A 16,646-nucleotide genomic window follows, 5' to 3' on the forward strand; every position below is an offset into this window, starting at 1 on the left:
TGTTCCGGGGTGAAGTGACCAGCCAACGTCATATGAAAGTATACCAAAAATGATAAAGAAATATCCTTTAAAGATTGGGTCTAACTTTTTTATTTTTTAAGTTATGGGCAAACTTTTTTTTTAAAAACCATACATATCACGCATTTGTTTATGTATAATTTCAAAAGTTTAAACGTTTTGATGTATTTCTTTTTTTCATTTTAAAGCTATTTGATTGTCTTATTAACACTCCAAAATACGCAATTGAACTAGAAATGCAGTAATTATTTTTATTAAATTAAAAAAGTAGAAAAAAGTTGACAAAAATTAGCGTTTTTTAAAGGAAATCATTTATTATTCCAAATAATTTATTACTTAGTATTGGTTTTTTTTTTGTATTATTCTGCTGAATTATACTGAATAATACATCAATATACCTAGAATACCTTGAAAGTTTGGTTTTCATAATACGTATATTCCTGCTAATCGTCACAATCTTAGTTTTCCTAGGATTGAGTCAGCTAATTGGTCGTTATTCGTTTAATATTATACTATTCGGTAAATTTTAGTTGTAATAATACAAAAAACAAAAACTCATAGTTAATAATAAATTATTTAGAATAATGCACAATTTCTTTTTAAAAATACTAATTTTTGCCAACTTTTTTCTCTTTTTTTAATTTAATAAAAATAATTAGCATATTTCTGGTTTAATTGCATATAAGTTGTGATAGGACAATTAAATAGCTTTAAAATAAAAATAAAATTACGTCAAAATGTTGAAAATTTTTGAAGATACATAAACAAATGTGAGATACACATGGTTTTGATAAAAAGAAGTTAATTACCGATAATAAAAAAAATAAAAAAGTTAGATTCAATCTTTAAATGGTATTTCTTCATCATTTTTGGTATACTTCCGTATAACGTTGGCCGGTCACTTCACCCTGGAATACATTGTATATTATTAAATATTAGGTACCTGATATAATAAATATAATATATATGGATATTAGGTATGTAGGCACATAGAAATAAATAATGAATAATGTACCACTTTATTTATAAATTATAATTTACAAGCTTTTTTCCTTGCTAAATAATCATCGAATTTTTTTTTTAGGTGATTTATTTAGTGTTACATAGCCTATAACGAAAAAAGTAATGGACAAATTAGAGGCCCCTAAATAAATTCTAACTATCGAGGCCGCCCCTTAATCCAGGTTTGCTTATAACACATTGTTATCGCATTCGAAACACTTTTTACCTACCTGTTAAAAATCTGGTAATTTGAAATTTTTATTAACGGACTCAAATATTTTATACAATATTTTCTTATTAGAGTGTATTTATTTGAATGTTCATTAATATATATATAAATTCATATACATATTATATAGGTAGTTAAAACATTAAACAGGTACGTGAAATTACGTTAACTGAAACTTCATGACCAGACGTTCTCACTTCGTTGATAGGATTTTCCAATTGTATGTTTCATTAATTTTTATCATTAGTGTAGTGTGATAATTTTTTATATTTTTTAATAAAGAAAATATGTATTGAAGCAGAATTTTATCCATTAAATTTAAACGTTTTCAGTAATTTGTATGCATATTGGTCAAATAAATTTAGTAACATAATTTTACCAAAATATTGTATACGTTCACTTAAGAAACCTTAAGTTAAGTTTAGGTATTAATTAAACTACCTATAAGTTATACCACAGGTAAATTATGTAAAATACAAAATATTACAAACACGATTAGAAATTTATAGAAGCTTAGAGAAATTTTGATGAGATAAGCTTTACTAATGAAAACTACAATTTAATAATATATTGTTTTATAATTTTCCTTTTGACTGTGTTGTAAAGTATTTTCATAGATTTTATGAGTATTGAATACTTTTATGGTATTTTGAAATATTGAAAACTTATTTTTGTATTGAACACTTAACATATTTTATTTTAGATCGTGCATAGAGTCTGGTCATAGTGTCATACTGACTATTGTTTGTTAAATGTTTGTTTAAATCATCACATGATATTTATATTACCGACAGACTACCATCTTAAATGAGTTAAACAAATGTTGAAATTTATCAATATATTTATACCATTTAGTATTAGCGGAACTATACTATAACGAAAAAGTGAAAATAATATAACATCATTTGACCATTTTGAATATATTATATTTTTTAAGTGAAATTATCAATACAATATTGTTCATACCTAGGTAATTCAATTTTTTTCATAATACATTTTGTACGTATATTTATTAACTCTTTATTAATTATAGTGATTGAAATAAATATATGTTTTATTTTATCTATATTATTTTAATAGAGTTTTTTTTTTAATGAGACAAAAATAAAAACTCTAAAAACACTTTGAAATTATTGTATAATTTGAGCGGTATTTCAAATACATACAAGGATTCTTTACAACACAGCTGTCATTGACAATCTTAAAGAAAATATTGTGTCTTTTAGTGTAATTACTAATTAACTGGATTGGTACAAAGATTTAAGATATACAAATTACACGCGTTATCTGTTGATTACATACCTATTTTCTCTTATTTAAATAGGTATTATATTATTATAATATTATAAGGTTTTAGTTTAAAATAATTCAAAACGTTTGTTATAATGTTATATACGAGTAATCTTTTTTTTATTTTTAAATAATTAAATGTTCTTCGCCATATCATATCAGAATACAATATATAAATAATAAATAGTATTAAATGATTGGTGTTTTCATAGTAAAATAATTTCAATTTAAATATTTTTTTTTAATATTCATAAAATTTAGACGGTCCACTATTATGTATTTTGAATGAGATTATGATTTTGGATTTAAACAACGGCATACGTTCATTTGAAAACATGTGTACTCTTTACTCTGTTCGGATTTTTTTTCCAACTGACGGGTACTATCCATTATCTATAGAATGTAATAATGTTGAGGAAACACTATATTCTCCATGCGCACGTGTATCCTTGTGGGTTTAATTGTCACCCTCCTTGTGGTCGACGGGACTTACGAAAGTCAGCCAAAACGATTTACGGCTTTTGTGAATTTACGTGACTCCGCACAATTCGTAGTATGAATAATGGCATTTATATAGTCTTTTTTTTATTCCCTAACATTTTGTTTTCTGTACACAAACATTATTTGTAGGTACATTTTTGGTAGAGTAACCAATTATTTATGAGTATTAAAACATGGTTATAAATTATTATAATTATTATTTTCTACGCACGCGTAAGACTAGACTTGATAATATAATATTATAAGACGCATTATGTGTGTTGGGTGAACATTTATTAAAGCTTAACAAATTCCTTTGTTAAAATTACCATAGATAATATGATTATTAATTATAATAATGATTAAATCGTTTCTATAATTTATTAAGTTAAATTTTTAATAATACTTTTTGGACTTATTAAATTATGCCTATTATAAACAAAAATCTCATAACCATTTTAGTAAAATAAAATACTTGTAACAAATATAATAACTTATTGAGTTTAATTTATGGAAAAAATAAAATATTTTATTTCCCTTTTTTTTATCATAATAAGTAATAATTTTATACTTGTATTAATAAAATCAACAGACCATAATATTTGGCGTAAGACTTCACTTCATCAGTCTCAAAACTTGTTAAATATTATTTACATAATATACTTGAAATATTTCTTGCATATTTATGAGTTTATTACCCAAAATGTATGTTTCAAAACTATTATTTTTAGAGAATTTAAATGAGTTACTACTTACAAGAATAAAGTAGTACACTATGGTACACTATATCTACCAAGTGTTTTATTATTTAATAATTATAATTTATTATGTACGATAAATTGACTATTATTTATACATAGATACATGTCAAAATTCTTGACATAAACATTTTTATATCAGTGCGTTAACAATTTGGATAACGTTCAATAAACATCTAACAACTCATTTAAGTTAACCGGATACTTCAGGTCACAATATCGTGTTGTGTGTACCTACTCTAACTACCTACCTATCATTGATCTAAATGTATTATATTAATTTTGCAACACTGACTTAGCAAAATGAAAAGAGTTCAAAATACACTTATTAAAAATATATTATACAATGTTTAAACTTTGAAGTCATATTTATTTTTATACAAACAAATATAACGATGTCAACGCCTAAAGACTTTATTAAACTGTACAGTATTAATTATTGTAAGACGTTGAATAAATTATGTGCTTGTCAAAAATATGGTTGTTGAATGTGTTTGATACCATGAAAATGCACTAAAGTGTTTTTATAAGACTGCTTCCAAAGAAAACATATTTTTTTTTTATAAGCGTCAATATTAAGTTGTGCATAGTATGTGTGTATAAAAAAATGGATGCAAAGGTCAAATGGGTGAAAGCCAAAACCAATGTAAGAGGCAGACAAATCAATAATTCTATGATGCGAGCACAATTATTATTATTATATGGTGACATTAATGTTCGAAATGTTTTTCTTATCTATTGACAACTAACACTTACTGATATATTTTATAATTTATATATTTATTTATAAGATAGGTAGTTTCTTAAGTATCTAGTTTAAAGTACTCTTTAAAACAGTCTTCACTCGTATATATGTGATTTTCGTACACATACTTCAGTAGTTCAGTGTGTCTGTGTTCAAAAATGAGATTTTAAGACAAACAGAAATACTGAAATAAGTTTAAGTGCACAACAATCACAGCCATTACTATAGACATTGATGACAATATAAGTATCTATTATATTTTCTTTTATATGGGAACATCGTAGAAGAAATTAAGGCTATAACACGATTCCGCAAAGTTTGGGGAATCGTGTTATTTTAATAGCCACTGATACTTACACGACTCCGCAAATTTAATAATATATACACGATTCCGCATAATTTTAAATGCAATGTTGCCATACAAATATACAATTAATTACACTTGTTATATAAATTGTAATTTCTTTTTAGCATTCAATATAGTCAAAAAAAGTTATAAAAATTATCAGCTATTAATTATACAATTTAAAACATTTTTTATTATAAAACATATAAAAATATTATAGTTTTCAATTATATGGGATGTATAATATAGTAGATAAATTAAAGCTATCAATATAGTCAAAAAAGTTATAAAAATAAAAGTTATAATAATATATGAAATATATGATATATGTAAATAAAAATTTTAATAAGCAAGTTAAAAATAATAATGAGTATAATAATTTTAAAAATATATGTAATATGAATTATAATGATTTACCTTGATAAGTATGGCCAGTTAGTGATAAATAATATAATAAATAATCTTGGGATTTACAAGATTTATACTTATCATATGCCCTAATAATAGTTTTAATGCGTTCTGTTTCTCTAAGAGTCATTTTCTTTTATTCATTATTAGAAATAATTGTATATTATATTTTTATATATAATACTTGTAGGCTGTATAGGTTTATATTGTGTAACATAATTGACATTTATCTAATACTTTATCTGCAAAATATAATTGATGGACGCTTAACAATTGGTATTTGATAATATTGATGTCATACAAAAAAACAAGTTGTAAATTAAATTTAAACTAAAATCATGTTTTCTGAAAGTTTTATTTTTAAAAGCACAGTTTAAATGTTATTTATTAATTAATTAAAATGTATTCTTTTTTATTATGTACATAATAACATATTTTTTTTTTTTTATAATCGATTATAGCGTTTACGCTGTCATAAGTGTAGTCCAAATTTCTTATACATATTATATTTATATAAGAAATGTATTATAATCTAATCTTATAAACGACGATGACATGAACATTATCTCATCGCATAATTATATAGCTGAAACAAACTCATATACCTACGTTTAATTCGTTATGCTGCGGAAACTTTGGCCAAAAAAACTTATTTTAACAACGGAAATAACGACATTTTTATACGTTATATCGAAATTTTCGTTATATCGTTATTTCATTATACGAGTACACTAGAGCGATTCTGACGCGCTGTGAAAACGCGCGTTTATCGCCCGAGTACCACGCTTCATTTTAACGCGCGTACCGGGTGCCACCATCGTATGCGTACCGCGCGCTAAAATCACTCAAGTGTGGCTCGGCCCTTACAATAATATAGATTTTGTTTTCGGAATGGCAACGTTGCATTTAAAATTATGCGGAATCGTGTATATATATATATATTAAATTTGCGGAGTCGTGTATGCATATCAGTGGCTATTAAAATCAACACGATTCCGCAAAATTTGCGGAATCGTTCTCCACCGGAAATTAAGTTAAGGGCGTGTATTTTTAATTTCCAAGTACATCATACATATAATATAGTATTTACATTCTTAAGATGTAGTTAAAATAAATTAATTTAGAATACGTACCTAATTATTTAATTTTGAACTTTAGGTCTTTATCTCATTTTTGAATATAATATATCATATTATTGGAAGTTAGATTTGCACATAAATAAATTAACATTTTCGATTTTTTCTTTAAACCAAGTTCTTTTAAAAAAGTTTTCATAACATCTTACTAAATTTAAAATTTTTAAGATGCGTACTACATAGTAATATCTTTAAGAAAACTTGTTTCACACTTAACAAACTCGAATTTCTTTAATAATAACGAAAGATACTTAAAAAAGTAATTTTTTATAGCAAAAAAATAAATTGAAAACATCTTTTAAAAAGTTATATGTATTTTTTTTTTTAGATTCTGAGTGGAACAATGAATGTATTGATTTTACAATGATGTGTGTTTTTTTTTTTATTTTTTTTTATGTCTGTCATCACCTTTTAGGACAGTAAAAGTGCTTGGATTTTCTTCAACAGTACTTTTTCTGATAGGAAAGTGAATCTAGTTGGTACTTTGGGGGGGGTCAAAAGTAAAATTTTTCCAATAGTCTTCAAAAGCGCCGTGAAAAACAAAAGAAAAATTAAGGAAAAACGGGAATTTTTACGCAAAATCTGTTTTCGAGAAAATTGATTTTGGTTTTTGGTGTAACTTTAAAACGAATGACTGAAGATACATGAAATTTTCACTGGTTATTTATATTTCCATTTTCTATACATGATAAAATTTTCAAAATATTTTGATTTGTTTTGAGCTGTTTACGGACAATTTCAGTTTCCAATTTAATTAGTTTTTTTTCTATGAATGTTAATAAAACTTTATTTGTTGAGTAAAAATACTTGACAATTTAATACAAGGCTCCTACTATATTTTTTCAAAAGCAGATGAAAAATATTAAAAATCCTTAGTCACAGTTATTTTTTATAAGCATTTAAAGTTCAAAAATTGACAAAATATGTGAAATTTAAAATTGAATAATTATTTTGTAGTTAAAAATTTATAAAATGTTCAACTTTTATATCTAAGGATTGAACATTTAAAACAAGATTTCACGTAAATATTTAATTCTGTTACCAAAAATTCTAAGAAATACATAAGCACAGTTTATTTTTATAGTCATTTTAAGTTCAAATTTGGACGAAATTACATATTAAAAAACCTGGAATAACTATTTTAGTTATTTTGTTGTGATTGTATAATATTATTTGTAGGTACTTGAAACTTCTAAAGTATACTATTATATATCTATGATAGTACCACGGTTTGTTGTTGATGTATAAGGCGTAGGTACCTGATGGATATTGTGATATGATTAATTTGGAATTTATTATTAATACCTATTATAGGTCAATTTTTTTTTAATACTATAGATAAGTATACCTATAATAGGTATGTCTAATACCTAGACTGACAAACCGTCTCCGCTCAGAATCGTTTTTCTTATGCAGTGATATTATATCATTGAATTCAAATTTAATACTATCCATTATACAATGACCCACTTGTAACCTACTGTACAGCAGAGCGACATCCACTTACCCACCTTTTCTTTTTTAAACCATTGAAACTTTATACGTTTTTATCATATTAAATATCTCATGTATACAATATAATCGTAGGTACTTATGGATCAATCACTACTATCTGTAAACAATAAACATAGTTAATTTCATAAATGATATATATAAATGAGAACTCTTATAATGCGTCGTATTTAATTTACTCTATACCGCATTAGATTACCTAGATATATGAATTATTTTATTCTATTAGCTACCTATCACAATACGTTTTATATGATTATAAAAAGGAAAGTAAGTACCTATAGTATCTACCTATATAAAATATACATATCCGTCGACACTGAAATACATTTTTACGAGATTTTTCATCGGCGATGTATTATAATATTAAATTATCTTATAATAATATCAATACAATATAATCTTGAACATCTCCTTCCGTGGTAAAACATGATGTGATTAACACAATATTGGGCACATCTTGTGCTTCCACCAGAGCGTATTGCTATTACACATTTACACTTGAAAGTTGAAATACATACAATATTTTCTCAAAAAAACGTTGGTCAACACCTCATTTGATTTCAGGATTGAATGTCCGCAAAAAGGGCAACAATTTAAGTCCTAAAAAAGAATGTCCGCAATAAAATGATCCAATATAAAAATGTTTGCAATAAAAAATCCCAATAAAAAAAATGTGTAAAAACAAAACGCACAAATAATGCAGTAGAAGGATACCATAGTATATTTCAAAAACTTTTAGTTGTTTTGCCCCACACAGTAATATATGAAAGTTTTTAGATTAGCTAAAAAAAAAAAGTAGAACATTAAATCCATAAAATATTATTATTCAAAAAGTGTCTGGTCGTACAAGAATTAATATTAATAAATGATACGAGATATTGTATTAAATATGAGAATAAACATGCATTAGCAACCATAAATAATATAGATATTCTCCGAAATATAGACTGAACAATTATTATTATATGTTTCAATACAATAACTAAAATGTATATCGAAAAGCATTCCGGGAAACCGACGAACACATTAGGCAATATATGTAGATATTCGTTAGTAAATTGTAACTTATATTGTCTTTATTAATTTAATTAGCTATATGCCTATATATACCATGTGTGATCCAATCAAATAGTGTAGTTTCATGTTCAACAAACAGAATTCAAAAATATGTATAGGGTATACTGACTACTGAGTAATATGGGTGATTTAATTATTCAGTGTACCCTGTTTTCGCGGATACGTCATGGTATACGCGTAGGTATATTATGCTACTGTTTATCTATCCAATTGCATATTATCTATGCGGGAAGTTAAAAAAAATAAGACATTTATAAAATGTTTTAAAATTTTAAGCTACATGCGATTTTGTTCGGCACATAAATTAGAGATATTTTTTCCCTGACCTTCTGTACCAGAATACCCCGCTTCCCCGCAATCGTCTGATTGTCGTTAGCAATTAGCACTTATTGTAATATATAATGTGTAAATAGCACGAAGATTATAATTTAAAATTTATGAGATCGATAGGGGAGGGGGATGAATACAAAATAATATGTATAATATGAGAATGGCACATGGATCGGTATTAACATTTATCAGTACATCATAATATAATATACTAACGCATTACGCAAATAAAGTGCCTCATTAAATTAAATAGTACAGTATATTATACATTTTGATATTGTATCTGATGATCTGATAATATTAAATCAATTTCAAAATCACTATATTATTAACCTTTTGTGTGATATAATAAATATAACATAATATATAATAGCCATTCATGTTTGGCATATTTGTATAACAGCTGCACACAATCAGCTCATTGTTTGTAATGATATTATCATGCTCGATATACGACGATATGCGATATTAAATTATGTACACGTAAATTAAATGTTTATGTTTTATTGTAATGCACGAAATAGTATGGCCGACAAACGAATCAGTAGTCGAAAGTCAATAGAGTCCCGGTGGTTGGCTTACCTCGGTTGTGTTCGTACACACACGTATATAAATATATATCACTTTCGCCAGAATCGTTTTAAATATTTATTAACGACTTGGGTAATTTAGGGTTAAGCGAAATACAAGTGGATGAAACTGCCCTAATGGCTCAAGGGAGAATTATACGGTTGTAGGGAAGCCATTAACAAAACCTAGTTTAAAAACCAGTCACCTCATCGTAAGTCATTGCCAATTGATATATCTACCTAGGTACTGGTATTACGGCTATCAAACGTGATCAAAGTGTGTTATTGAGAGAAAAATTTTTTCGAACATTTAAAGCATATTTTTTAATTTTATATTTAAAGTAACAGCCCACAAAAAAACAATCATATTACAGAAAAAAAAGCATTTGAATAATAGTAATAAAAAATAATACGGTTAAAGTTATTAAATGAAGGACAAAATAGATTACACAAAAGTTGATTTTTAAATTTTTAACTAAGGAAATTGGTTTGTAATTTTGTAGTTTGTACACATAATAAAATATTAAAAATTAAATTGAAATGAAACGAAATTTTCTATATCAAAATAAGAAAATAATAATGAGAAAAATTGTGCGAGTTTTCTTTAAATCGTATGAAGTGTGAATACAAGTACCTACGTAATAAAACGTGCTAGATTATTGAATATTATATACTAAAAAAAAGTTCATATTTAATTTTATTATAAACCATACACTATATTTTATATTATACTCAAGTCATTACGAAAGCACACGCCTTTAACGAACTCTGTTTGTTCCGAGTTTTATACACTTGACACTTTGGTAGTAAATTGCATTTGCACTTCGCAGCAGGTTTGTATGCGAATAAATAATTGTATTGTATTATATGATCGTATTGGAATTTGACATTCAATTATAGAACAACAAATAAATGTGATTTTCTTACGTATCTATATTAGTTTAAAAGTTATAATATTAGGTAATAGTCTACCTATTTATTGATATAGTAATGTCATTGTTAAATACCGATGTTGCAGGAATATGGTCTATCGACAGTATTACAGTAACGAGATTATTATATTTAGACGCGACTCGATATACTACTTTATTGGCAATTTAGGTATTAATAAAAAACGTATACTGATTCAGGTAATAGGTATATTGGTTTAAAATAGTTATATTATAGTTTATAATCAAATTAAAAATGAATAGTTTTTAAAAAAATATATAATAGGTATTCAATAATGTAGAACGTTTCATTAACGTAATATTATTAATAGATTATATAATTTTTTATTATTACGTACAATATGCAGTAAGTACATTCAGTCATGTCTATAATATATATTATAATAATCTCGTGACCGTCGACAATCGACATACGTAATGATATAGCGTCCCGTCGTGCACTGACGTCGGTTGCTAATTTTTTTTTTAAATGTATTTTCCCATTAACAATGCATAATTTTTTTGTTTAATTTTCTTTGTAGATCCCAAGCGTATTGCTGTTGTTGCTGCTAGGACACCCCAACGTTCGCACAATATTACTTAGAAAAATGAGCGTCGACTGCGTTTACACCAGTGCAGTGACGTTACTGCTGTGTTGTTCGGCCGTCCTGGGCCGGCCGTCGTCCAATGGTGGAGCGGACGGTGGTGGCGGAGGCGGCGGCGGTGGAGGCGCCGGAGCCGGTGGTGGTGGTGGAGGTGGTGGCGGTGGTGGCGGTGGGTCTGTGGATGACACCGACGAGAGCCCGGTGGTGGTGACCAGCTCTGGCATGGTGCAGGGCTACACGAAGATTATTGCGAACCGCGAGGTGCGGGTGTACACGGGCATTCCGTTCGCCAAGCCACCGGTGGGCCCCCTAAGGTTCCGGCGCCCTGTGCCTGTTGACCCGTGGACGGGAGTGCTGAACGCCACCAGGCTGCCGAACACGTGCTACCAGGAGCGGTACGAGTATTTCCCTGGGTTCATTGGCGAGGAGATGTGGAACCCGAACACTAAGCTCTCCGAGGACTGCCTGTACCTGAACATCTGGATACCGAAGAAACAACGCACCAGGCACCATTCGAACAACGCGCATCACGCCAAGGTGAGTCTGCTGCACCTGCACTCGCTGGACGTTATAAACTATAATATATTATCATATTCAAGTGGGTGAATTGAGTACTCGTAATACGTAATACAGTGTACTACAACACATGATGACGGGGTAGCAGTGGCTGGGGTAGGGGGAAGGGCTTCAGCTGAGAGCTAACCTCGCGTACTATTCCGAAGATTACTACCCTGCACTCGAGTGTATTGATTAATTTACATCAATAATTAATCTTTGACAGCGTTTACCTGTCAAATATTATATAAGTACCTACTAAACCTATACGATATAGTATATTTTGTTTTTGGTGATATGATATTATCATTGGTATTAAACTAATGGATGCGGCATAACACAAAAATCTGTAAGCTAACATAATTCATACTATTATTAACCGCTAGATGTCATATTCATCAATTATCTGTACATATTATGTTTTCTCTCTCTTACAAGAGTTTTACTTTCCTTGTCACACAGAAGATGTGTGCGAGTGAGAACCATCGTTTCTCCCTCCGTTATATTGGCCTAAACAGTGTAATATGTAGAATGTATAAAGGAATGCCGTATCCATATGTTTAATATCTATGGATATTATGTGTATTTATATTTTATCATATAGTTTATCAACAGAGTTAGGATGTTTTAGCTCTAAATAAAACTCTTAGACAAAGAATATAAAGCAAAAAATCACCAATATAAAAAAAATAAAACACTTCAAATTGTTTTAAAAACCTTTGAAAACCAATCATTAAATGTCTTTTTTCGGATGCATGTCAATTTATTTAAAACAATTTCTCGCAAATGACAATAAATTGTCAGCTAAAAGTTATTATACATAATATTATATTACAGCTATTATTAGTTTGATTTGTACCTACATGACTACGTGAGTGCTTAGGTACCGTTATCATAAAGTACTGGCTTTTTTTAAATTTTAATAACACGATGTTCGTATAATCTTTTGATATAAAGTTATTATTATCCAGAAAATTAAGAAATATTAGAAACCTTTTCAGCTTATTTTGAAAATAAATGGTAAAGTAAATTAGACAGACGAAGTAGGAGAAAACAATCAAAAATTGGAATTTTCTTAAGAACACATAAAGGTTACAACAATAATTTCGTTGAAGGTTGAAGCAACTGTTTTAAAACGATTTGATGTGGGAAATATCCATCACTATGGCGTTTTATTGAAGCTTTAAAAATAGAAAAAAGCATCAATCGACTTTCGCAATATCTTTTTGGCAACGAACCTCCAAAAAATAAATAATTTGCCAAGATAGAGTTAAGAAAATAGAAAAATTTGCTATGAATATAATGATTGGAACAGTGATAATTATCACCGTTGTATAGACTTTAATTTAAATTAATTATAATAATAATGGTTTACGCATTGGTTTTTTATTGTTTTAAAGTTTTACGTATTTTGTTTATTTGACGTACACGAGTTGTCTTAGCCATTTTAGTTTTTCGATCAAATGTTATTCTGATCAATATAGTCGTTTTCGAACAATAATTTGCATGTGGTGCGAATATTTTTTTTTGGTGATACCGTTTTTCTCTTTGATTTATTATTTATATACCTGTTAGCAGCTGCGGATTAGCTGTCACTACAACAACAATATAACGATATAATTTTTTTTTTAGTAAGTTATCTTTATTGATAGGTATGTATCATTGTATCCAACGTCTTCGTCGCACTATTATCGAAATATACGATATATCTACCGCACGATGTAGAGAAGATACATACTATATTATCTTCTCTACATCGTGATCTACCGTAATGTTTGTGTCTCGTGTGAAGTCAAAAAATACGAGTTTGTCTCTCCCCTACTCCTTGCGATTAAATAATATGATTGGCTGAAGGTATATTATGTAATGCAGTCGAGTCTCAATCACTGGAATCTAGAGAGAAATAAAAATTTATTTGATTTGTATGTTTTTCGAGTTATACCTACAATACCTCAACAACGATTTAAAAATACTTCAAGGAGCAAGAAAAAAATTTGAGTTATTGATTGGAGTTATCTCGACTCCACATTACATAATAATATTAAACAGCCAATATTATATTTTAATTACAAGTAGATAGGAAGAGACATGGGAGTATTTGTCGTTCATATTTTCTTCGGTTTTGTTTTTGAATCGTTTCATATCTCTCACATTCCGAGTTTTTCCAGCTACTCTCTACAATAGTACATAATATTTTGTGTGTGTGTGTGTGTGTGTGTGTGTGTATGCAATTACGTCGTCGTGTCACGTGCAGAGAGTGCGTGCGACAATAGTATGATATATTGGTAGACTGTTTTAATAAAATACCATACTGGGTACTTCAAGAGACGAGAAAAAATTTTGAGTTATCGATGTTTCCGAGTAATCGTGGAGATTCGAGTTATCTCGACTCGACATTACATAATACAGCCAATATTATTTAATCACGAGGAGATGGGAAGAGACACGCGAGTATTTGTCGTTTATATTTTCTTCAGTTTTGTTTTTGACTCGTTTATTCGTTTCGTATCTCACACTCTGAGTTTTTCCAGCTATTCCCTACAACAGTACATAATATTTAGTGTGAATGTGTATGCAATTACGTCGTCGTGCCACGTGCAGATAACGCGACAACAGTATAATATATTGGTAGACTGCTTTAATAAAATACCATATTGGGTACTTCAAGAGGCGAGAAAAAAATTCTAGTTACTAAGGCTTTCGAGACTAGACTGTATATTACATAATAAACGGCCCACAATATTATTTAATCACGACGAGTCGGGAAGAGACACGTGAGTGTTTTTTGTCTATATTTTTCTCGGTTTTATTTCGGAATCGTTTATTTATATCCCACACTCCGCGTTGGCGCCTCTGTTTTTCGTCTACTGTCTACAATATTACATATTATTATTTTGCGTGTGTGCAATTGTGTTGTGCCCCGCGCAGAGAACGTGTGCGACGATAGTTGTATATAATATTAGGATGCAGACCGTTAAATTATCACATTGGGTACGACGACCATTGCTCGTTTATATTGTATTATTATATTATACGCCTTGTTATGATATCTTCAACTATACAGTATACACTAATAGATTCGTCAGTTAATCTACAACTTGTTACGCTTCTCCCCTGTGCACGATCAAGTTGATTAAAAATCTAAACTGACGAAACTTCCCCTTTCCGTTGCATATTTACACGTATATTAAGTACTATTATATAAAGCGTAATGTAATAAACGTCGTGTAATTATAATAATATAATGTGAATAACAATACGCGTAGTCACCTAAAATGCAATTTTATCACAGCTATTGCAGACGATCGCGGTTTAAGTACCTACCTAATTCGATAACCGATAGTAACATATAGGTAACTATACTATTGACTATCGTGATGAAATTTCAAATTAGGAAAGTGTTGACTATTATTTTAAAATATTAATTATTTGCAATCAACGTTGATAACATCGTATTATAGGACATAGGTAGGTACTAAAAAATTCCATACCTGCCCGTCAAAAATATTATGTTCAGAAAATTATCTGCAGGTAAGGAAATTAGAAAACTACAGCACATTATTGAACTTTTTAATAAAAAATCGGGTTTAGGTATATGACATTGAAATCGATATATAAAAAAAAAAAGCATCAGAAGCTTTTCCCTCCATTACTGCAGCTACCTATAGTGGGTGTCGAGTGTACCTCGGCACTGTAATGGTTGTGTTAAATTTGAATTCAATGATTAATCGTTGTATAATATTATGAAAAACGATCCTGAGTGGAAACGGTCTGTCAGCCTTTATAGACTTCTAAGGATATTTTATTACATAATATATTTTATATTGCTATATTATTGTGATTTATTTTGTCTACCAGTAATAATAGGTTGGACTAATATTTTCCAAAATAAAATCGCTTATACTATAATATATAGGAATAAATTAATAAGGATTATAATATATTATTTCATAGGTATAATTTAAAGAATGTCATTAACTTAAAAGTCAAAAGTAAAAACTAGCGCACCATGAAGAGCTGTGTAAAAATAAATTCCTATTATAAATATACTTAAATAAAATCAGGCAATTAAAATATTTTGAAAATTGTATTGTGCGTATTAAATAATAATGTGATAATATACGAAATGTCAGAAAATGTATATGTCTTTACAGATAATATTTTTTGAATTATAAGAAAATATCTAAAAACGTTAGTTTTCGTTTAAAATTTTAAACATCCTGCAATTCTGTTCCGCTTCTAAATTCAAATAATATCTAAAAAAAATAATTATATGCACATGTAATTTTGAGATTTTTAAATTTTTGTAAGAATAACTTGTGAGAAATCTCGTATTAAATTTTCAAACCTTAGCTGCTTATTAATATTATTATAATTTAAATTTTACATATTTATTCATTTTTTTCATATTAACAACACAATAATTTTCAAATGTTCATGATCTTCACAAATTTAGTCAACAGTTGAACTTTATAAGCTTATAAAAAAATGTTATGAATTCTCAATATTTTTAAATTTCTTAATGAACAATTTATCATGGATTTTGTAGTTAAGTTTCAAGCTTATTTCCTGAATGTGAAATATTTACTTAAAATAATACTAAAAATAAAAATTAACATCTTTCGAAAATTTCAAATTTTAAATTTTATAGCTT

At 28.1% G+C, this 16,646-nt stretch overlaps 1 protein-coding gene across 2 annotated transcripts in view; it reads left to right on the plus strand.

The window, feature by feature from the left end:
* Nucleotides 1-16,646, plus strand: part of LOC100168865 (acetylcholinesterase) — a 46,981-nt gene that overhangs the window by 5,017 nt on the left and 25,318 nt on the right. Inside the window, exon 2 of one of the 2 annotated variants that reach the window (XM_001948953.5) lies at nucleotides 11,375-11,974. In XM_001948953.5, coding sequence (XP_001948988.1) covers nucleotides 11,441-11,974 — 534 coding nt within the window. In that variant the 5' untranslated portion in view covers nucleotides 11,375-11,440. Of the gene's footprint in view, nucleotides 1-11,374; nucleotides 11,975-16,646 lie in introns of those variants that run through there. The other variant, XM_029488583.1, reaches the window with a different exon arrangement.

Source organism: Acyrthosiphon pisum, chromosome A1 (assembly GCF_005508785.2).
Source record: "Acyrthosiphon pisum isolate AL4f chromosome A1, pea_aphid_22Mar2018_4r6ur, whole genome shotgun sequence".
Classification (NCBI taxonomy): domain Eukaryota; kingdom Metazoa; phylum Arthropoda; class Insecta; order Hemiptera; family Aphididae; genus Acyrthosiphon; species Acyrthosiphon pisum.